Consider the following 22,885-nt stretch of genomic DNA (forward strand, 5'->3'; position numbering starts at 1 on the left):
CTGCACTGTTTATTCTTATTCATATCAAATTCTCATAGAAGCCCTGCAGCCCTGTATATCTGATGGGGATTCCATTTCTCTGTAAAGTCTGGAGACCGTAGTTTCTCAGTGCAGAGTCGCTGTGAGGCCTGGAGTAAATCGAGTGAGAGTGAGCGCTGAAGCGTTAATGAGCCTTAATGGTTTCACACCACGTAATTACTGTTTGTCCACATTTCACAAAGTAATTGTCCGCTATTGGACAATTAATGCCGCAACTTGTGAAGCCCTTTTAAACTCCGTTTTCAAGTTTTAAAAAAATGCACTGGAGTATAATAGTAGTGTTGCTTGTAATGCCAAGTGTTTCTTGTCCTTTGGCTGCAAGTCCACATGATGATTACTTAACGAGGAAAAGCCTATGATCTAAATCTGTTTATCTTTTAGAGATCTGTAGGGTCTGTTGTAGTTCTGTGCATATAAAAATGAATATGAATATGAGGACGGAGTGTAGCACAGTGGGTAAGGAACTGGGCTTGTAACCGAAAGGTCGCAGGTACGATTCCCGGGTAGGACACTGCCGTTGTACCCTTGAGCAAGGTACTTCACCGAAATTGCTTCAGTATATATCCAGCTGTATAAATGGATACAATGTAAAATGCTATGTAAAAGTTGTGTAAGTCGCTCTGGATAAGAGCGTCTGCTAAATGCCTGTAATGTAATGTAATGTAATGTAATGTGAAGTGAAATAAGTGCTTTGTGGATTCTTTGAGTGTGTCCAAATGTTCTCTAATCGCTTTGGGTTTGTTGTCAGAATGCAGCAGGCCTGCAGTCTCTGTGCCCCGCTCATGTATTGTGCTGTGCAGTCTGAAATGTGACTGCTGAGAAACGCAGAGATCTCAGTGTAAAGCGTTAGACGTGCTGTGGTCTCTGCGGAGGCAGTAACCCGCGCAGCTGTGTGTGGAGTCAGGCTGAGCGCAGAGATCTCAGTAAAGCTTAACGTGCTGTGTCCTGCGCAGGCAGTTACCCGCCAGTTGTGTGGTGAAAGTCAGCTGAGCGCAGAGATCTCAGTGTAAAGCGTTAGACGTGCTGTGGTCTCTGGGAGGCAGTAACCCGCGCTGCTGTGTGTGGAGTCGGCTGAGCGCAGAGATCTCAGTGTAAAGCGTTAGACGTGCTGTGGTCTCTGCGGAGGCAGTAACCCGCGCAGCTGTGTGTGGAGTCGGGCTGAGAAACGCAGAGATCTCAGTGTAAAGCGTTAGACTGCTGTGGTCTCTGCGGAGGCAGTAACCCGCGCAGCTGTGTGTGGAGTCGGCTGAGCGCAGAGATCTCAGTGTAAAGCGTTAGACGTGCTGTGGTCTCTGCGGAGGCAGTAACCCGCGCAGCTGTGTGTGGAGTCGGGCTGAGCGCAGAGATCTCAGTGTAAAGCGTTAGACGTGCTGTGGTCTCTGCGGAGGCAGTAACCCGCGCAGCTGTGTGTGGAGTCGGGCTGAGCGCAGAGATCTCAGTGTAAAGCGTTAGACGTGCTGTGGTCTCTGCGGAGGCAGTAACCCGCACAGCTGTGTGTGGAGTCAGGCTGAGCGCAGAGATCTCAGTGTAAAGCGTTAGACGTGCTGTGGTCTCTGCGGAGGCAGTAACCCGCGCAGCTGTGTGTGGAGTCGGGCTGAGAAACGCAGAGATCTCAGTGTAAAGCGTTAGACGTGCTGTGGTCTCTGCGGAGGCAGTAACCCGCGCAGCTGTGTGTGGAGTCGGGCTGAGCGCAGAGATCTCAGTGTAAAGCGTTAGACGTGCTGTGGTCTCTGCGGAGGCAGTAACCCGCCAGCTGTGTGTGGAGTCGGGCTGGAGCGCAGAGATCTCAGTGTAAAGCGTTAGACGTGCTGTGGTCTCTGCGGAGGCAGTAACCCGCGCAGCTGGTGTGTGGAGTCGGGCTGAGACGCAGAGATCTCAGTGTAAAGCGTTAGACGTGCTGTGGTCTCTGCGGAGGCAGTAACCCGCGCAGCTGTGTGTGGAGTCAGGCTGAGCGCAGAGATCTCAGTGTAAAGCGTTAGACGTGCTGTGGTCTCTGCGGAGGCAGTAACCCGCGCAGCTGTGTGTGGAGTCAGGCTGAGAAACGCAGAGATCTCAGTGTAAAGCGTTAGACGTGCTGTGGTCTCTGCGGAGGCAGTAACCCGCGCAGCTGTGTGTGGAGTCAGGCTGAGCGCAGAGATCTCAGTGTAAAGCGTTAGACGTGCTGTGGTCTCTGCGGAGGCAGTAACCCGCGCAGCTGTGTGTGGAGTCGGGCTGAGCGCAGAGATCTCAGTGTAAAGCGTTAGACGTGCTGTGGTCTCTGCGGCGGCAGTAACCCGCGCAGCTGTGTGTGGAGTCGGGCTGAGAAACGCAGAGATCTCAGTGTAAAGCGTTAGACGTGCTGTGGTCTCTGCGGAGGCAGTAACCCGCGCAGCTGCGTGTGGGGTAGGGCTGAGTGGCTGACTCCCTTTGGCGGCTTTGCAGCGTTTCTCGGCTCATCTTCGTGAGGCACCTGGGCGGAGTTTTGGCGGTGGCCAACATCCGGGGCGGAGGGGAGTACGGAGAAACCTGGCACAAAGGTAACGTTCACACGCGCCTCGGACGTACGAAACGCGGTCACAAACGCAAACGCTCAGCTGCCATCAGCTGCCACGAGAGAAACATTTTACCCCTGTTCATTTGGCAGACACTTTTGTCCCAAGTCCAAATAGCTAAGGTAAAAAAGCACATTAATAGAGCTGTCAATAGCACAGTATACTGTAGATATTTAGTGCTAAGTTCATACTCAGGTGCTACACAGATAAATGAAGTATTAAGTGTTTGTATGCTTGATATGACGCTCTTAGTGTTCTTAATGCGGTTTCAGAGCACTCAGTGTACAGGTTTGCCTGTGTAGAAGCTGCCTATGCTGGGTGTAGTGGGGATTAGCTGGGTGGGGCTGTGCTTCAGTTCCAGGTGAGAGTCACAGGGGTGTGAGTGCAGCCTCTCTCTGCTGTCTGCAGGGGGCATGCTGGCCAACAAGCAGAACTGCTTCACCGATTTCCAGTGCGCCGCCGAGTACCTGGTCAAGGAATGCTACACGTCCCCCAGCAAGCTCACCATCAACGGCGGCTCCAACGGGGGCCTGCTCGTGGGTACGGCCCCGCCCCAAAGCTCCTTTAGGAGACGCCGGCATCGCCTCGTCCGCTCGGGCGCGCTTCTCCCTTTCCGCTGGCGCTCCCTCTCTTTCGTTCTCTTTCTGTTTCTCGCTGTTTGTTTTCTCTCTCAGTCTGCCTCCGTCTGTCAGTCAAATTCAGGATGCTCCATTGTTTGTGAATGCATTTCTAGAACACTGCCAAAGCTTGCGGCCGTAAAATTCAGCCTTACTGGGTAATGGAAGTGATCCAAAATAAAATGATCATAATAACAAGAACAGTAGTGAAAGGATCATTAGTATTTTTTTTATGTGATAAATAATATTACTCAGGATATGACTAGGTGAAATGTGTGCACTCGTGGGGCTGCAGGTCCTCTCTTCCTCACAAATACTCTACCTCTCTCCCTCACATACACACACTCTCTCTCTCTCCCCCTCCCTCTCATACACACTCCCTCTCTCTCTCTCTCTCTCTCTCTCCCTCCCTCTCATACACACTCCCTCTCTCTCTCCCTCCCTCACATACACACTCCCTCTCTCTCTCTCTCCCTCTCATACACACTCTCTCTCTCTCTCCCTCCCTCCTCCCACTCCCTCACAGCTGCGTTTCATCACGTCCCTCCTCCCTCAGTATACACAGTTCCCATCTCCCTCCCACCCTCCACGACTGCCACAACAAGACTCTCTCTCTCTCCCCCCCTCACATACACACTCTCTCTCTCTCTCCCTCCCTCACATACACACTCCCTCTCTCTCTCTCCCTCCCTCACATACACTCCTCTCTCTCCTCCTCCTCACATACACACTCTCTCTCTCTCTCCCTCCCTCACATACACACTCCCTCTCTCTCTCTCTCCCTCCCTCACATACACACTCCCTCTCTCTCTCCCTCCCTCACATACACACTCCCTCTCTCTCTCTCTCCCTCCCTCACATACACTCTCTCTCTCTCTCTCTCTCTCTCTCTCTCCCTCTCTCACATACACACTCCCTCTCTCTCTCCCTCATACACACTCTCTCTCTCCCTCCCTCACATACACACTCCCTCTCTCTCTCCCTCCCTCTCATACATACTCCCTCTCTCTCTCCCTGCCCTCCGCAGCGGCGTGTGTGAATCAGCGTCCAGAGCTCTTTGGCTGCGCGGTGGCTCAGGTGGGGGTGATGGACATGCTAAAGTTCCACAAGTTCACCATCGGCCACGCCTGGACCACCGACTTCGGCTGCTCCGACAACAAGGAGCAGTACAACTGGCTAATAAAGTGAGTGAGCCTGGCGGGTGAAGGACAGGGTGCGCATACGTACAGAGGGGTGTCTGTATGATGAGCAGGCTGTACGGCCCATCTGTGGGCTCAGTGTTTCCCCTGGTGTCTATGGCAGCGGTGGGCAACTCCGGTAACCGAGAGCCGGAATGGCTACAGGTTTTTGTTTCCATTATTTTCTTTGGCTAATTGGCTGCGTACACCAACACTGGTTCTTTCGTACATTAGACCACAGTAACATGTTTCATATTGGAACACTAGAACTGTCTTGACTGTCATTCATGCACAAAGTGCAGCTAAAATGTCATAAGGTGTTTGCTAATTAAATAATGAAGGCAAGAACTTGGCATGGAATTCAGAAGATGCAGCCCTCCTTGCCCTCCTCTGGTCCAGGGGGTGTATCCACCGGTGTCCAGAGTGAACTAGAACAGCAGTGCACAAGCAATGGGTCGCCACCTAAGTTTGGGTTGCAGGAGATGCCTATTGGGTTGTAAAATCATTGAGTTACCCCGGATTTACACCAAACACACCATTCCTGTGGTACTCTCGCCAGAAGCCATTCATTTCCAATGAAGAGAGAGCGACCCACGTAATTCCTACTCCGCTCTACCAAGCTGCTGCTCTTGCTTGGCTAGCTATGAGTCAGCCAGTCAAACCTGGGTCATGGGGGATATCTATTTGGTCATGGTTTCAAGTAGGCTACAGTAACATTGCAATGAAATTAGGCCTGTATGAAAAAAGTGTTAGTATTCATAACGTTATTCTATGTTTATTTAAATAAATACTATATATATATAATAAAACTAGTTAAAACACATTTTGTACTGTTTACCCATGGCAGTGTATTTCATATGACCACGTAAATGCCTGCTTTAATATTGACTGGTGCATCATTCCTACTGCACTCCACGACACAGCGCCGATTCTACCTAATTAAATAGTTTATTGCTCAGACTATGTAAGATAGTTAGCGGCTTTGTCTAATCATCGTGATTGCGTATTTTTGTGCTCTTGACATAAACAAATCAGTAACATTCCTGAAATACTGGCTGTGTTGAAATATGAGCTAAAGTGTTTAAATTTTCCGACGGGGAAATGGATAAGAGACTGATGCGTCCCATTAAAAAGAGTCTCACTGACGATGACTGTAATGCTAATGAGAAGAAATATTTAGTGTTTTTGTACGGTTTTCTGTCTGGCAGCTTTGAGCACTTTACCCATACTGGGCTTCATTGATAAAGCCTTAATTCTGTTAATGTGACCATGCTTTCTGCGATGAATTGCCTGCTAACCTTTTCCTTTCATTTAGCTCTTTGGTATTAAAAACAGTGAATTGTTATTCATGAAAATGACATCAGGTTGGGTCGCGAAAAGCAAGGATTGATATATTTGGGTCATCGCTGAAAAAGCTTGTGCGCCCCTGGGCTAGAACATTGCAAAGGTTCAGTGCTTCTACTAAATGATTTGATAGGCTGTTGTTATGACAAGTACTTGAGTGAACAAAACGTATCTTCAGTTACCTTTACCTTTTTTTTATATACAGTCTTGTTCTGCTGGCAGAGCTCGACTTGAAATATCTTCTGTAGCTAATTTTTATATAACGCTCAATCAACCACCCCCCCCTGCCCCCCCTCCCCTTGATTTCTTTGCAATCCTCCTTGGAGACTTGGAATCATAACAGCTTGACTGAGTTTTGGGGTCTTCATCTGTGAATGATTTAATCTAAAACTGAATCAGTATTAAAAAAAAACAACAAAAAAAAAAAACAATCATCTGCAGTCACTTTTTGGCTGATTAATCCAGCAGACAGAACAGATTGAAATTCTCTGAAGGTTTTGCTAAACAAAGTTGTTGATTGTATCTCTAAATTAAAAAAGTGTTATGCTTTCTCGAAGGAATTGTTGGAGATGAAAACTTGAGACAAACGTTGTGTTTGTGTCTGTGCCTTACTGTTTGTGTGCACAAGTGTGTGTGTTTGTCTGTCTGTCTGTCTGTGCGTGTGTGCGCGTGTGTGTGTGTGCATGTGTTTGAGTCTCTCCCTCTCACTCTCTTCTTTGCCTTTCCTATTTTTCTCATTCCTTTGCTTTTTTCCTTTCTCTCTCTGTCCGTCTCTCTCTCTCTCTCTCTCTCTCTCTCTCTCTCAGGTATTCCCCGCTCCACAACATCCGGATCCCGGAGGGGGACGGGGTCCAGTACCCGGCGGTTCTGCTGCTGACTGGTGACCATGACGACCGGGTGGTGCCCCTGCACTCGCTGAAGTACATCGCCACGCTGCAGCACGTGGTCGGCCGCTGCCCGAAGCAGACCAACCCGCTCTTCATCCACGTGGACACCAAGTCCGGCCACGGGGCGGGCAAGCCCACCAGCAAGGTCATCCAGGAGGTGGCCGACACGTACGCCTTCATAGCCCGCTGCCTGGACATCGCCTGGGTCAAATAAGAGCTCCGTCCTCTCTCTTCTCCCTTCTCCTACCCTCCTTTCTCCTCCTCCTCTCCTCCTACCTCGCTCCACCCCTCCACCCATCTTCCCTGTCACAGAAATGGGACTTGGTTCACACTGGGAAATGCGCGTCTAATTGGATATTGGGTCACATTATAAAGTTTGCAGTTCTGCTTCCCGGCTGTGGCGGATTTTATTGCCCCAGTTAGAGGGAAAAGGGGCACCCCAGAAGTGGGACAGAGATGGCAGCCCCAGCAGGGATGTCTGAAGGGTACTCTAATGAGAACCACTTCCAGTGCCCAGCACTCTTAACGCAGTTCATTTCCTCTGTGTGCTTTACGTGGCTCACAAACTTCCTCATGTAAGCAGAGTCATTATTCATTAGAGCCCCGCCCACGACTTCCCCGAGACGTATGTATTTGGAAACACGGTTGTTATAGCCCGACCACAAACGGCGCACGCGCTAAGCAGCCACTTCCCTGGGGCTCGGTGTCCTGGAAGTCACCTGAGATCGGGTGTTATTTATTTGTCGTTTAAAAAAAGCACGAAACACTTGTTGTTCAGCGTCTGTTTTAAGCTAAGATAGAAACTGAGCTTTTAACACATTTTTCTGGGTGTATGTATGTGCAGGTGTGCCTGTGCGTGTGTCTGCGCGCGTGCCTGTGTGTGTACACGCGCACATGCCCACAGTCTGGGTTCTGATAAGGTTCTACCTCTGGACAAGCTGTTTGTTTACCTGTCAAAGGAAAAAACTACGCAACCACAATAAAAACATTGCATTTTGAACAACAGTTTTTATTTATTGTTTCCATCTGAAAATAAACTATCATGGCTGCATAAAATGAGTTTCCTTTTCAGAAACTGTCTAAAATTACATGTAGCCTCTCAGTACTTGCAGATTTTCCCCCCCATTTAAGACTGCCCAAGTCCAGTCCTAGGGAGCGGCTGATTGTTGTAACAAATCAATCCGTTTCACTATTGTCTGGATGAATGGCCTTTGATCACCTGAGAATGAGGTAATATTCACGCCTCGTTATGTTAATAGACCCTTATTATACGCTAATGGAGTTATATGAAGCTATATTGAATGAATACTTGCAGAATAGATCAATTAAAACCTTAAATGCGGTCAAACTGACAACCATTCACGTTGTGGTTTTTGAAGTTATCTTAACGGGACGTATGATTGATAATGAAACTTGAAGCTACCGCGAACTTTAATAGAGCGGTCAAAAAATGCGGTTAGAGTAAAATCAGTTACGCTGTTCGTTCGGTGTACCTATTCGTCCGTTACTAGGGACTGGTTTCAGACTGGCTCCTGCAGTCCCGCTCGATCTCGTTTTCATGTTCCTGTTACGCTTACACCATGCAAGGATGACTGCTTTCCAGTTAGCATAACACTCGTTGCGGCATCTATATCGTTCTTCCTAAAAGTCTTTCTCCCTCTCTCTCTCAAAGGGTGTCTATTGCAGGGGTTGACATCTGTCGGGCGCCAGTCAATTGATGAACTGTCGGGCGTCAGGACCGAGTGGAGCACTAGGCGTCATGCGTATCATATTTTGAGAGATGGCATGTAGGCTACACGCGATTACTTTTTCGGTCTGAGGATGACGTTTCAACCCATATGTTTTTCTCTCGTTGGTTACAGAAATTACTAAGCTTAATATTGGACTACGACTGAAAACAATGTAGTGTTGTCACTGTATAAGTGTCGGCTTATCCCTTTCTGTAAAGCAAAAAAGTAAGAGTTTGTCGTCCTCTACAATGGACTCACCGTACCAGTTCCCCAGCGCCAACTTGAGTTCGGGCGAGGGAGAGGATACGCACCCAGTCTGCACAAACTGGAAGGAAAATCCGGAGGGGTCCGTGTTTTACCTGGCCAATATTTTCTTAGTTTTGGGCTTCATGGGAGGCAGCGGGTTCTATGGGTTACTTTACCTGTTTTTCTTCCTGGCGCTCGGGTTCTTCTGCTCCTCAATCTGGGCTTGGTCGGACGCCTGTACCACGGACACGTTCTCGTGGAATTTTGTCCTTTTTGTGGTCTGCGTGGTGCAGATCGTGCACGTCGCCTATCGGCTTCGGAGCGTCACGTTCGATAAGGAACTTCAAGATCTCTATGGCTACTTGTTCAAACGGCTGGGAGTATCCCTCACACAGTACGGCAAGATCGTGGCTTGCACCGATGGGGAAATTCACACCATCGAGAAGGATCACTACTTTGCCATGGAAGGAAAAACTGCAATTGATAAACTTTCTGTGCTTCTGTCAGGAAGGTCGGTGGTCAATTAATCTAAATTAATCTAATTCTCGATAATCTTTTAAAATATTAACTTGAATTTTCTGTAGCCTACACAATGGAATGTCCAGTGTTAATTGAACTCTAACTGTTAATTCAACTCCCAACATAACATTTGGTCCCACATTCCGGAGTGGGACCAAATGCTATCTGTTAAGAGTTGAATTAACTCTGGACATTTTACTGTGTTTATAAAATAACTTGATAAACAACAGACTTTATTTTTACCACTTACAGAATTCGAGTGACGGTAAACGGGGACTTTTTACACAACATTTATCCGTTCCAGTTCATAGACTCTCCTGAGTGGGATTCTCTCCGACCGTCTGAGGATGGTGTTTTTCAGGTGTGTTATCAACGCGCCCAACTTTTCCTTCAGAATCCGAATAGTCTCAACTTCGAGTATAACACGATGCGTGTAAGAGATAAATTAACGTAGTTAGGATTTTAGAAATGTCTTGAAATCATTCTGAGGAGGGTGGGTTGCGTGGGCAGGGGGGAAATGTCAACTCATCATTTTCTGTATATCTTCTTTTAGGTGACATTACGTGCCGACAACCCCTGTCGATATGTTGCTTGGAGACGCAAGAAGCTATATCTGCTCTTCGCCAAACATCGCTATATTGCGAAGGTTTTCGCCCTTCTTGTCAGGAATGACATCGCGGACAAACTGTTTTCACTCAACGACAAGGCTTTCGACAACCGCGGGTTCAGATATGATCTCCGGTTACCCAGTTTTTGCCATGTGCCGGGGCCTGAATTAGATCAGGCCGGGTTATTTCTGAGTGTCCCGGACCACCAAGGGGAGCACAGCCGAAGCACCCCGATACCGACCACTACCTGATTAGTCCACTAGGCCGTGGTCTTCCATACTGTTTTAGTGTTTTGTCCTGGTATAATAATTTTTTGTTTGCATCGTCTTGACGTCAGTCAGACAAAAATGTTTCACGTATCTATTTGTTTTCCATGTATACTTGATTGCACTGAACGAATGATAATGTGCTATTAGTGGACGCAGATCTAATGAAGAGCTATCCGTTTCGTTTCTAAGAACTGAGCTCGATTAATTGAACTATCCCAAATAGTTATGGTCCTTCCTAGCTGGGGTACAAATTCCTGAGGTCTGCATTCGGTATGAGACCAGGTCCAGCGTTATTTATTCATATACCCACTGGACACGAACAGTTGCAGTAGCTACTTATTTGCACTAGGACCTGAGTATGAACGTGTCAGCCTGTGTCATCGCTGTGAGCGACCTATAATGAAACCCCAATAGAGGTGTGACCCGAGTCAGTTTAAATTTAGTACACTGCAGTCTGTCACAAGCGCGGTGACTTTATTTAGCAACTGGTGGCGTGTTCGTGTCACAACTGGAATGCGCGCTCATGTTTGGGGATCCCGCACTTCCGGCGTCAAAATAAGCTTGTCAAGTCTAGTGAAAGCAAAGATGAACTGAAAGACAGTCCCTCCAGCATGGTTAGAACGTGCTTTCAAAATACTCAGATTGTTGATTAGGTGTGTAGGCTACTGTCTAATAAATGCAGACTAGTATTTATTTTAAGATTGCTTTCTTATTCTCCAGGTGTTGACCTTCTTGTTACTATCTGTAATTCAATCACTTTGATCTGTTTACCCTCACAAAAACTGTTTAACGTCTATGGGTTATATTTAGAACTCAGTTTGCCGTTTTGGTTTAAGAAAAAGATACAACTTTTTTTCTGGAAAATGTGTAACCCATTAATGAACATGTATTTGACTGACAGATGTTTCATTTAGTGATTGTTGACTGATTTTGGAATTTGCACCTATGATTACTTAATTCGGGCGGTACTGTGCAGTATGCCTAGGCCTACTTTTTTAGATAGGCTACCTTTTTAGGACCTTAAGCTCTTTTCACCATCCAGTAAATTCGTGTTTTAACGTGTATCATTTTTAAACTGTTATATCATTTGTCTCTGTTTTCACTTTATAGCATTAATTTCTTCCGTTGCCTGTAGCAAAACTGCAGCGAGACTAGGATTACAGATATGCGTGTACCTTCGTTATTCGGCGCTGTCCGCGGTGCTGATTTCTGGAGGCGTGCACCTGCACGTGTGCTGTATTGAACATTTCATCAAATGGACTGCATTTATATAGCGCTTTTATCCAAAGCGCTTTACAATTGATGCCTCTCATTCGCCAGAGCAGTTAGGGGTTAGGTGTCCTGCTCAAGGACACTTCGACATGCCCAGGGCGGGGTTTGAACCGGCAACCCTCCGACTGCCAGACAATCGGTCTTACCTCCTGAGCTATTTAGCCCCCGACATAGCTCACCAGATGCCGGAGACGAAAATAACCTCTGCATGTTGTTATTTTCTCTCTATCAGCGTGCAGTGATCTGTGCTGTGTGTTTCCATATTTGGCTCCATGGCTTCACTTTGTAAGAAAGTGTTCCGGAAACTTTTTTTTTTCTCCCCATACCAACATGACTTTGCTTTCAAACCCAGATAATTGGCATAGGTGAAGTGAATACTCTGCATTTGTCAAAACACGATTAGTAAACGTCGTCCTCGTGTAAAGGAGCCATTGATACGTAATCGTAATCGTTTGACAAATTACTTGCTGCACACGTATTGTTACAAACATTGATTCAGTTTGCCTACACCAGGTTATTTAATTTTGACTTCATAAGAGTACATTATCAGAGACTTTAGACGTTAGACTGATCAAAACATCCAGCCGGGTCTAAGTGCATCTTAAGTATACTAGTAAGCTGCACTTAGGCCCGGCTGTATGTGTTGATCAGTCGAACGTCTTATCTTACTCTGTCATACGTTAATACCGACTGAGACCTTAAGTACTTACTTTTACGGCACAGTTTAACTGTGCCCCCGCTAACCATATCCTTGGTAGGCCTAGCTACAGCATCCTTTAACCATACTGTACAATATTTAATTGAGTACTACAGTACGTGCCTGAATTCATGAGTGACTGACTTACTTGAACTCAGAATTGAATGTCTTTATAGCGATATTTGATTTTTATTATTTATTTTATTATGTTTACCATGAATGTATGTGAATAAATTTGTCTTATACATGCACTTGAGACGTATGACCATTTTCTTCCAACAAAGTGTATCTGGATTTAAAGGATTCTTATGTGGAAATATGAAAATCTGAAAACTAAAAACATTCTTTGTCGCCCCCTGTTGCTCGCATTTGTGGGTGCGTATGAGAAGCAACGTGGGTGTTGACGGCTGTTCTCGCTTCTTGCCCATTTTAGTCGATGCCTGTCAGCTCGCTGGAATGCGCGTCTCACGTTGAACAGCCCCCAACTCTCACGGATTAACATTTATAGCTCCTTTATTTTTGCAACTAGTTTACTTTGTTTAAAATTATTTGGCCTTTGTATAACGTTTTATTTAGGTCATACCGTTAGTTTAAAAGGTAAGTTGAATAGCACTTTAACGTGGCAATTATTATTTCTCAAGATCGTGGATAAAGATTCTTTGAAGAGGAAACTTGCCGCCGATTATCGCTCCAGCCTCTCAGCTATTAGAGAAGTCGTAATAGCCTGAACGGCTACTTTATTAATTCAGCTAACCTATTCGATTTTTTCGTTTTTCAGTCAGGAATTAACATACAGCCTAGGTGAGTAGCCTACTTTAAATAGAAAAGCGAGACACTGCACACATGATTATTGGGCTCCGGTTGTTCAGAACTGAAGTTAACATTCGTTGTTATTTACAGCTTTTGATAAATGCGATTCGCCTTGCCGTTCCTTTTAAAGTCAATATAGGTAACTATCTGAATCTTGAGTGTATTCGATGAATCATTTATTACGGCTGCGATTTTTCTTCTGAAATTATTGATAGGTGTTAACATGTACGTTGTAATGGTCATATTATTTACATTATCGGTGACATATAGGTTACATAGCGTTATCTTTCTAATAGTAAAACTTCCATAGATAAGGCTATGCCTTTAAACGTGGGACTAAAAGAATAAGCATGTTTGTATGCTGTGCAGTGAGTGCACGTCTTGGATAGGCGCCCTCCGTTGATTACAACCAAGGAGTACATTGCCGGAAAGAAGCTGATTTTTTATTTTATTTTTATTTTTATTTTTTAGAAACTGGATAGAATATAATAATGCAATGAGAAAACAACATCAGAAAATTAAATGACTCGTCTTTCTTGCCTACTGTTTTACATCATCATGTGTACATCCAATTGTATTTTACGCCTAGCGTTCAGTTCTGTGATTTAGGCTAAAACCGTATATTTGGCGTAACTGAGGAAAGGTTACATTTTTCACGATATTAAATGATTAATAAATAATAATCAATTTCTGCTGCAAATACAATCCAAACGAAAATGGCTATTACAAAGAACAAATATGGCAGATCATATAGAATTACGATGGTAGCCTACATGTTCCAAATAAATGAACATTTAAGCAAACTAACTTTTAAATAATAAAAAATAATGACATAAGGATCGTAGTCTTAAATTCGTTATAAGATTGCCAGACTGCTTACTGATTAACTTTCATAGTTTGATTCTATTTATAAACCTTTTTGTCACATTAAGTCTGACCAAGTTTTTTTAACTCCATAGAAGTTAAACTTATGTTTTGCTTTTAAATTAGATTTCTAAGAGAACGCAAAAGATGCAACATGTGCACGTTCACTGATAATTTTCACTGAAATGTACATTTTTTTTGGTAGGTTTAGAAAATTAAATAGTAAAACAAATTACAATGATGTGTTTTATTGCATTGAATGATCTTATATTGCTCATTTGGTCTGCATTTACATGAACCCCAGGTTTTCCTCCATTTCTGCATTGCCCTCCTTCCTTATTGCTTTTCTTTGAGCTGTGTTTTTCCTCCTCCTCCCACTCTGCGCGTTTTGGTGTTTCTGCGCACCCCATTGCTCTCACTCCCTATCACTGCTCTCTCCCTATCTCTAGTGTGAGCCTGTCCCTCTCCCAACAGCCAGGTCAGCTTCAGGCAGGCTGACTCTGTGCTCAGGTCCCCTTTCTGGGCCTGTGTATTGTCAGAGCCTTTTGCTATTTGTGTGCTGGCATGCCAAAGTGGACTGTCCTTTCAGAAGGGCAGACATGGCTCCTGTAGCCCATGTGCTTGAATTCTGCACTTTGCTGCCACATTGCTGTACTTATCTTGATAGAGGAATTACAAGGTTGAAAGTGAAAAGTTAATTTGTATTAGAATTCATATTCTCAATTGCTTTAATGCCCTGATTACCTTCTTCTTTTAGTCCATAAAGTGCCAGCTTCAGGGCCTGCGATTAAGGGATTTTCTGGATCTAAAATGCATTGTGTGTGCCGTGCCGTGCCTCATACATGTATTAGTTTGAGATTTTGTGATGTACATTTACTGCCAGGGCCCGGGTCTGACAACACTACTGCAGTACCAGTTATTTCATTTCTGTTCTGTGTAAAAGGAGAGCAGATAATGTATGCTGGTCCAACTACGTACAGAATGCTTCCTTTTTTATCTTGTATATAATGTCAGTTTTCATTTATCATTTCTTTTCAAATCTGGGACCATCAGTCTGTCCATGATGCCAGATGTTGAGGAAATATGTCTAAGAATGAGAGTATATGATTTTAAATGCATATTGTACAGTTAGTGGTTGTTGTCTTTCAGGTAAAAGACTGCACCATACGATTTGCAGAAAATGAAATCGCCACTGTTTAAGAATAAGGGAATCCATAGCACTCTTTTTACAAACAATCTTTTTATTTAGATTGTTTGTAATACACACACAAACACACACACACACACACTCACTCACCACTCTTATCTCTCCTCTGTTGAAGAGCATCCGCTAAACATTTGTCACACAAGGTGATTTCATGTGACTGGCTGTAGGATGGCGACGCCCACAGAGGTCACGAATGTGTTTTACACGACGATGATGGCGTCCCTGGACACAAACGTGACCCATGGCCCGGAAGCAGAGCAAAATGTCACTTCCTGTGAGGCGTGGGAGGAGGCGCACCACCTGCTCTTCCACCTGGGCAACCTCTTCCTGGCTGTCGGCCTGGTCATCCCCACCACCCTGGGCCTCCACATGATCCTGCTGCGTGTCATGTTCATGGCTGGTGAGCTAAAAGGGCGGGAGGGAGTCATCATATGAGCACCATGGAAACTGAGATTGAGTTCATTTGAAAGTGGTACATTTCTCCTGTAATATTTAAAAAACCTAAATCAGCTTTAACATCTTTTTAAAAGAAAATACATTTGCAGCTCTCTCTTTGCTATACTGCAATCATGTGAATGAACACCCCCCCAAGTTAATTAGATGTTTCAAATTGTTTTTATTGGCATGACCCCTACACATTTGCGATGCCAATGTATATTATGAAATAACAATTGGAGCAGGGGGAAAAACCAAAACGTGAAATGGCAATGACATGTAGATTAACTGGGCTGAAATTAGTTTGTCTCTTCTTATTTGTGTCATATGGTACATGCTTTAGAATTTAGACTTCATTGTCCACATTAGGTGGAAATTCGTTTTTATTTGAAATTTGTTTTTACCAGGATTTCTTTACGTTATGCAGCTGTTGTTTCTTTGGCATGGGATGTTTGTGGCCACAAGAGGGCAGTGTGAGCAATGTTTATGCGGTCGTGCTTTGTCCTCTGTGCTGCCTATGGGAATTGCTAAAAAGGCTTCATTCTGGTTGTCATGTGACACTGGGCTATTTTCATTGGAATATTTCACTTCCTGCTCTGGTCCCTGCAGGATGCTCCCTGTTCATTGCCTGGGCAACACTGTACAGATGTGCACTGGACATCATGATCTGGAATGTAGTTTTCCTCGTCATAAACTTCATGCACTTCTTCTACCTGTTGTACAAAAGGAGACCGGTGAGCCCACACCATTCCACTTAGTCCTATAACACCATGTGGAGGAGTCCATCAGTTTCTCAGAAAAATTAAATGCATATATATTTTTTTCTTTTAAGATTATACATATTTTGGTTCATCCATCCATCCAGCCATTATCTATACCTGCTTATTCCTGATAAGAGTCACGAGAGGTGATGGAGCCTATCCCAGCATGCTTTGAACGAGAGGCAGGAGTACACCCTAAATAAACGTGGTCTTGTACAGTATATTCAGAAAATCGTGGCCATAGTAATTATAAGATATTTACATTTTTCTAAATGGTAGTCTTTTACAGATGCAGAAGTCTGTTCTTGTCTCTATTCCAGCCTTGAATTGCCAGGATTGAATTCAGGTTTCTCTCTTGTCTCCAGATTAAAATTGACAGGGAGCTGAAGTCGATGTACAAGCGGATGTTTGAGCCTTTGCACGTGCGGGAGGACATGTTCCAGCGGCTGACCGGCCAGTTCTGCACTATACAGACACTGAAGAAGGGACAGCTGTACGCGGTCGAGGACAAGACCTCAGTGGACGAGCGCCTGAGCATCCTTCTGAAGGGAAAGTATGCTGTGCCCCGCCCAGTGCGCCCTATCAGAATCCAATCAGCTGGCAGCGTGTGACACCATCAGCCAACCAGAATGTCTGCATGCTAGGTTGCCATGCCACTGCCCAGTTCACACATTCATCTGCAGAGCAGTTTGATTGGTGGGATTCTTATTGCCTATGTACTGGCAATGCACAAGGTTCAGCTCTCTACCTCACTCACAATCGGTCTTGGGACCAGAGGATCATGGGGTTTGTATGCTATGTGGAGCAGGCATGGTTGGACTGCATGGCACACTGGGTAATTCCTGATGTGTAGAGATATTTGTTTTATATCGCTATGACTGTTTTTTAATTTTTTTTTTTTTACTTTATTCCATTTCCTGTGTGATCAGATTGTTTTGGATACATTTTTGTGAAAATTGAGCACACAAGATGGACAGCGTTTTAACCACGGCCCCATCTTTGGCTCTGACAGAATGAAGGTGTCGTATCGAGGCCATTTCCTCCACAACATCTACAGCAATGCCTTCATCGACTCTCCCGAATTCAGGTCCACTCAGATGAACAGGGGCGAGAAGTTCCAGGTGAAATGACCGCATACAATTAGCACACTGTGCCAAATAACCTATATCTCAATTGCTGGTAAAATATCACATTGTGCCAGGTATTCAGTACCTCAATTCCACATAGATGTACGACATCATGCCAGGTATCCAATACCTTAGTTCCAGGAAAATGGGCCACTTTGTGCCAGGTGTCTGATAACTTGGTTCCCCACTGTCCTGGGTATCATGTTTGCTATCCTGTTTCTTATGGTCTCATAGTGTTGGTAGAGCCAGCTCATTCAGCCGAATAAAGTGGAATTACTGACCGTAATGCTAACTCTCCTGTTATACTAGAGGTCTGACCGCCCTATGGTCTCATGTTTTTGTCACTGTGGTGATATACGATTCCTTGTCACCAGGTAACCATCACTGCTGAGGAGAACTGCAAGTTCCTGTGCTGGTCCAGAGAGAGACTGACATACTTCCTAGAGTCCGATTCCTTCCTGAACGAAGTCTTCAGATACCTCATCGGCAAAGACATTACCAACAAGCTGTACTCCCTGAACGACCCCACTCTGAGTGACAAGGTGACTTCGCAAATGAGACGCGCCAGATGAGGCCAGACCTCTAATCCAAACCTCTTACCACAGACCTCCTGAAATCAGTATCCAATGGAAACCACAGTGAGAATGTTAGATGAATTAATTTCATGCCAAAGGCAAATTTGCCATTTGATTTACAGAGTGTGAATTGTGAAGTTACAGTGAGTCGAGGGTGTTTCTGTATTGCAGTTTTTGAAGTACTCTTATTCTAGTGTAATCTGTGGAAAGCACCTGTCTTACTGGCTGTTGTACATCCCAGTAAACCCTCCAGTGTAAAATAGTTCCAAAGGACTTCCCACTCTATCTAGTGAGACAGTAAATAATGGGCTGTTAATGAGCCTTATTGCCGGCGAGATGGTGAGGATGATGATGGGGTCTTTGCGTGGCAGGCAGTGAAGAAGATGGACCGGCAGCCCAGCCTGTGCTCTCAGCTGTCCATGATGCAGATGAGGAACAGCATGGCCAGCACCAGCGACACTGATGACGTCCTCAACCAGTTCCTGCGAGGAAGCTCCACCGGGTCCTCGCTCCGTAAGTCGCCCCCCCCCCCAGGAGATGGCACCCCTGACACCTCACACGCTCGTCGCTCACTCCTGCCACAATGCAGGTCCTTATTGGTCCTGCCAAATGTCCTCCAGATGCTTGGATCGTGTGTTCCTTCTGCCTTCTCTGCTTCTCTACTCTTGGAAGTGTCTGGCTTAGTAACAGAATTTTCAGCTTTTTTCCCTTTTTCTCTTCTCTTTGGAATGCTCAATTGTGCGCACTCTGCAGCACTCGTTGCTACATCTGTTGCCAATTTTGGATCGTTTGCTCTCCTCTGATGTTCATGTCAGCCACTGCTTCTTATCACTCTACACTTCACACTTGCACAGACATGAGTCAGAGGAAGAATTCAGTTTTGGCTCCACAGAACAACTTGTGGGCACTGATTGCCCAGCAGGGGTCTCTGGTGCACTGTAAGATGCTGCCTCCCTGCCACCCGTGGAGGATGCTAGAGCCAGTTGTGCATTGCCCTGTGCCTGCTGATCACAGTTGGCACCGGAATGACCTGGATTCAGTTTCAGACTGTGGGGCCCATCCATGCACTAGAAGATGAGCCACCCAGCACTCTGAGTAATGGGACTTTCTGCTGCTATGTTGCCATTTGTGAAAATTCATGAAATTATGCATCAAGTACCTGAACATCCTTTAGCATCAGAAGTGTCATAAACCCCTTGGACATAAACCCCCACTATGAAATTTCATACGATGCAATCAAACTGTAATGGTTTGACTTCAATGGTAAGGAGACAGACCTTAATCTAACTGGTGTATCTTCTGCATTAAAACTTGTGGGGATTTCAACTTGTATTTCAATGGTTATCCTCCAGGGGTCCCCATAGGCATTCCACAGCACAGTCAAGTGACTAATCATACAACTGAGGTTCTAATTGAGTCATTTATAAAAACAATTAGTTGATGTTATATGGGGAGAGTCAGGAAGGAAAGTGAACATGGATGGAAGTCTAATGCTACGAAAAGCAGCACTGTGCCAGTGGTCCTCACTCCTGGTCCTGGAGAGCCGCAGGGACTGCTGGGCTTTTGTTGTTACACGTAACTTGAGTGCCACAGCAATTGATCAGTTAAAGCAGTTGATTACAGTTAACTCAGGTCACCTGGGTTCTTGGTTATGAATCGGTCACTGAAAAAGCAACAGACAGCAGTCTCTGTGGCTCTTCGGAACCAGGATATAGTATCATTGCAATAAAAAGAAAAATGCAACCATATAAAGCAGGGGTGTCCAATCTTATCCAAAAAGGGATGGTGTGGGTGCAGGTTTTTGTTTTAGCCCAGTGCTAAGACACTTGATTGTACTTAAAGTCTTGCTTGAAGACCGTGATTAGTTAAGGAGTTGAATGATTTATTATTATTATTATTATTATTATTATTATGAATAAACTTCTTTGTGCAAATTAAATGCTGCTCCCATTTTTAATGGGGAGCCTGTGCCTACCTACTAGTCAGGCAAAAAACTTAAATGACAGATTTAGTGTATTAACACATACATAATCAATGACTCTGTTGTATTAGGTGAAATGGAGCTGGTCATTTGGGTAATCCAGTTAGTATCAATGGTCCTGATTTTCTTGCTTTCACTGGTTGTTCTGTCACTGTCCAACATCCTGATGGGTCCTGGCGATTGGACTGACCTTGTTCTGTGTTAACCCCCTTTGTCATCCTGCTGCTCCTCCATGTTATTGTGTGTGGACCCTTCCCTGCCACACTTGGGTTGTTTGGTGTTTTCTGGTTCTTGCTTTTTTCTAGTAAGAGGGATGATGGGAACTCTGTGTAAAGAGACTTGCTAATCACAAATCGAAGTGGGGGATGCTCCTTAGACTGGTCAGCTAATAGTGCTGACAGTGTTAACCCACATAAAGAGTGATTGAGGTGAGCTGCCTGGATCTGGGGCACCCATATTCTCAACCCAAGACATTTAGGTCCAGAGCCCAATGTATCTTAGTCTGTTCTCTTACTGCCTGCTTGAGCACTGCTCCACACTGATCACTCACATATCAGCCTGCTAAAGACATTGCTGCTCTTAATCACTGCTCCACACTGATCACTGCCTCTGCTGCCTACTTGCATTCTGTCAAATACAGAGCAGTGCTGTAGGGTATCTTTATCCATAGGCAATCATTTTGCCTCTGGTCAGCAGTGATTGATGAGAAGTGTGCCTTCCACTTTCTTCCTCTTCCTCTTCTAACAGGCACTAAACTTGTGTACTTCACATTCTCCTGAGGTTTTCTTCTCCTGACATTATCAACGTTGTGCTGACGTTGTGCTGACGTTTTGCTGACGTTGTGATGACGTTGTTTCCCCTCCCACACCTGTCCCCTCCCCTTCTGTCGCCTCCAGCAGTGACTCAGCCCAATGTGTGTGGCCAGGCCTATCAGCCGGTCCCCTGACATAGGGGAGGAATCGTAAGACTGTTCTCCTCCTCTCCTCTCCTCCTCTCTTCCTCCATCGCCCGCCTCCTTTTCCTCTTTCCTCTAAAACTTGCGGTTGAAGTTTGACATTGAAACCAACCAGCCAAAACCCTTGGATAAAACACCAAATAAACCCACCTTCTTCCCTGCTTTCAGTGTGCTTTTCTAACCTATGTGAGAGTCCTACTAACCTGCCTGCTGGTGCAATACACCACTAACTTGATGTTCAACGGGGCTCAGTTATCACAACACAAATCTGGATTTAATTGTGCCCTGAAATCTCTAAAGGCACACTGTTCCAGTTGAAACAGGGACCTTGCCCCTTGTTTGCTTTAAATCAGGGGTTGATAACCCTAATGTGACCCTGGGTCACCATCGTGGCCCGCTAGAGGCTGTGTGGACCACAGTCGCATAATTTAAATAGAAAACCTCTAGCATACAAAATATTTTGACTGAGATTTGAATAAAATGTTTCAATTATAAAGAATAAAGTATTAGATTTTTTTATTGATGTGTTATTTTTGCACTCAACTATTGTGTATAAAGCTAGCATGCTAAGAAGGAGAAAGTAATCTTGCCAAATGAGTTCTTTTTTTTAGCAATTTCAGCTGGGCTGCAGCAACTGGGTGACATAAAATCTGACCATTATGAAAGCTTAGCCCTCTGTGACCATTGCGTTGTGCGTTGCGTTGTGAATGTGAGCTTTGTAGTGACCGTGTCAATTGTGTCTTTTTTGGGCCACATTTTGTATGCTGGTTATTCCCTCGTTGTTTATGTCATGTTTAAACATGGCAGCCGTGTTGTGTGTCACCCTTGTAGTGAGAATGTCGGCCATGTTGTGTGTGTCAGCCTTGAAGTGCGTGTCGGCCATGTTGTGTGTGTCAGCCTTGAAGTGCGTGTCGGCCATGTTGTGAGCATGTTGGCCATATTGTACTTCTGCCATGTTGTGAGCACGTCTACCATGTTCTGTGCATTGGCTGAACTGAGTTGTGTCAGCCCTGATGAGTGTGCGTTGGTCATGTTGTGAGAATGTAGGTCATAGTGTGTCTGCCATGTTATGAGAAATTTTGCATTAGAAGTATTTACATCGGAAAGGTTACTCCCTGTGAAGTGTAATGCGGTAAAACGGTCAGACTAGTGGAGTTCCATGTTTTTTTTTTCTCTTCAAGGGAATGCAGTGGTGCTCCAACTGGGATTTTTAACACACAACCATATTGTCATTCTTGTTGATTCCAAAATGTATGCTAATGTATTCAGCACCAAAGATGGAAATGACAAAACAAAGTGGTGTGAGCCAAAACAGGTTTTCATTTTCTGCTCGATACACTAACCTGTAAATCCCTGACTGGCCCAAACCTCTGTGAATAGCTGTGTACACCCCGCCTTTTCTGGAGCTTATGATTTTTGCTGCTTTTTCAGAAAAGTCCCCAGCGACAAAGGCAATGCAGATGAAGCCCATTGAGGAAGCCATAGAAGACGACGTCTTTGAGCCTGTCTCCCTGAGCAATAACCGCCCCGCACCCAAGATGTCCACTGAAGACCTGGAAAAGGTCTAAAAATCACAGGCACCATCCTGGAGCATAGGGTTACCTCTAACACAGTCCTGGAAAAGGGGGTACATCCCTACAACCCTTCCATCCCATCCTGAACCTGCTAGCCTCCCAGAAAAGCCCACTCCCCAGATTGGAAAATAAAAATGGGTGAGAAGTGCTTTCACACATAAAGGTACATTTCTGTTCAGGGGAAATATGTGATATTCACTCTCTGTTGGTTTATGTTTGCATTCACCTTCAGTCAATACTCCCACTCTAATCCACACTCACATATAAATTCAGTAGATATTTATATAATGATCAAAGCAATTTAATGCTGAATTGATGTGAATAACTCTGATCCTAATCGGAGCGTGTCATTGAAATGGATGGGGCATCCCCTGGTTGATGTTTTTGATTCTCATGAACAGGAAACTCATCATCACATTTAGTAAAAATTTGGTAAAGACAACACAGTAGTTAATGAAAAAAAAATTGATAGAACAATAAAAAGGTGATATTGTGGAAAAAAATGGTTTCACCTTTAAAATATATTCTTGCTACTAGGGTTACAGTTAGCCCACCTGCTCCTGATTGCTGGAACTATTAGTAGCTGCTTTCTAGTGTGAGTAGTTATGTAATCATATGTTACACATAATCGTTCATAATTATCTTCTATTATCATAAGG

The 22,885-nt window shown here is 44.8% G+C and overlaps 3 protein-coding genes across 7 annotated transcripts in view; all 3 read left to right on the forward strand.

Annotated features, from left to right (window-relative positions):
• LOC135259018 (prolyl endopeptidase-like) overlaps positions 1-7,599 on the forward strand; it is a 29,909-nt gene extending 22,310 nt beyond the window's left edge. The window contains exons 12-15 of the mRNA XM_064342832.1: positions 2,461-2,555; positions 2,979-3,110; positions 4,215-4,371; positions 6,516-7,599. Coding sequence (XP_064198902.1) covers positions 2,461-2,555; positions 2,979-3,110; positions 4,215-4,371; positions 6,516-6,810 — 679 coding nt within the window. The 3' untranslated portion in view covers positions 6,811-7,599. The remainder of the gene's footprint in view (positions 1-2,460; positions 2,556-2,978; positions 3,111-4,214; positions 4,372-6,515) is intronic.
• Positions 7,600-7,727: 128 nt separating this feature from the next.
• Positions 7,728-10,063, forward strand: popdc3 (popeye domain containing 3). The gene is made up of 3 exons (XM_064342848.1): positions 7,728-9,083; positions 9,344-9,452; positions 9,645-10,063. The coding sequence occupies exons 1-3, from the start codon at positions 8,575-8,577 to the stop codon at positions 9,948-9,950; spliced, it is 924 nt and encodes a 307-aa protein (XP_064198918.1). The 5' UTR covers positions 7,728-8,574; the 3' UTR covers positions 9,951-10,063.
• Positions 10,064-12,366: 2,303 nt separating this feature from the next.
• On the forward strand, positions 12,367-22,250 carry bves (blood vessel epicardial substance). Of its 5 annotated transcripts, none has more exons than XM_064342887.1 (9): positions 12,367-12,738; positions 14,986-15,218; positions 15,863-15,987; positions 16,380-16,567; positions 17,027-17,135; positions 17,516-17,683; positions 18,088-18,229; positions 20,594-20,658; positions 22,084-22,250. In XM_064342887.1, the coding sequence occupies exons 2-8, from the start codon at positions 14,987-14,989 to the stop codon at positions 20,641-20,643; spliced, it is 1,014 nt and encodes a 337-aa protein (XP_064198957.1). In that variant the 5' UTR covers positions 12,367-12,738; position 14,986; the 3' UTR covers positions 20,644-20,658; positions 22,084-22,250. The 5 variants fall into 5 exon arrangements, with proteins under 5 accessions (XP_064198957.1, XP_064198966.1, XP_064198950.1 ...); XM_064342896.1 differs by having other exon boundaries at positions 20,597-20,658; XM_064342880.1 differs by lacking the exon at positions 20,594-20,658 and having other exon boundaries at positions 12,368-12,534; positions 12,716-12,738.
• The last annotated feature ends 635 nt before the right edge of the window (positions 22,251-22,885 follow it).

This window comes from Anguilla rostrata, chromosome 1 (assembly GCF_018555375.3).
Source record: "Anguilla rostrata isolate EN2019 chromosome 1, ASM1855537v3, whole genome shotgun sequence".
NCBI lineage: Eukaryota > Metazoa > Chordata > Actinopteri > Anguilliformes > Anguillidae > Anguilla > Anguilla rostrata.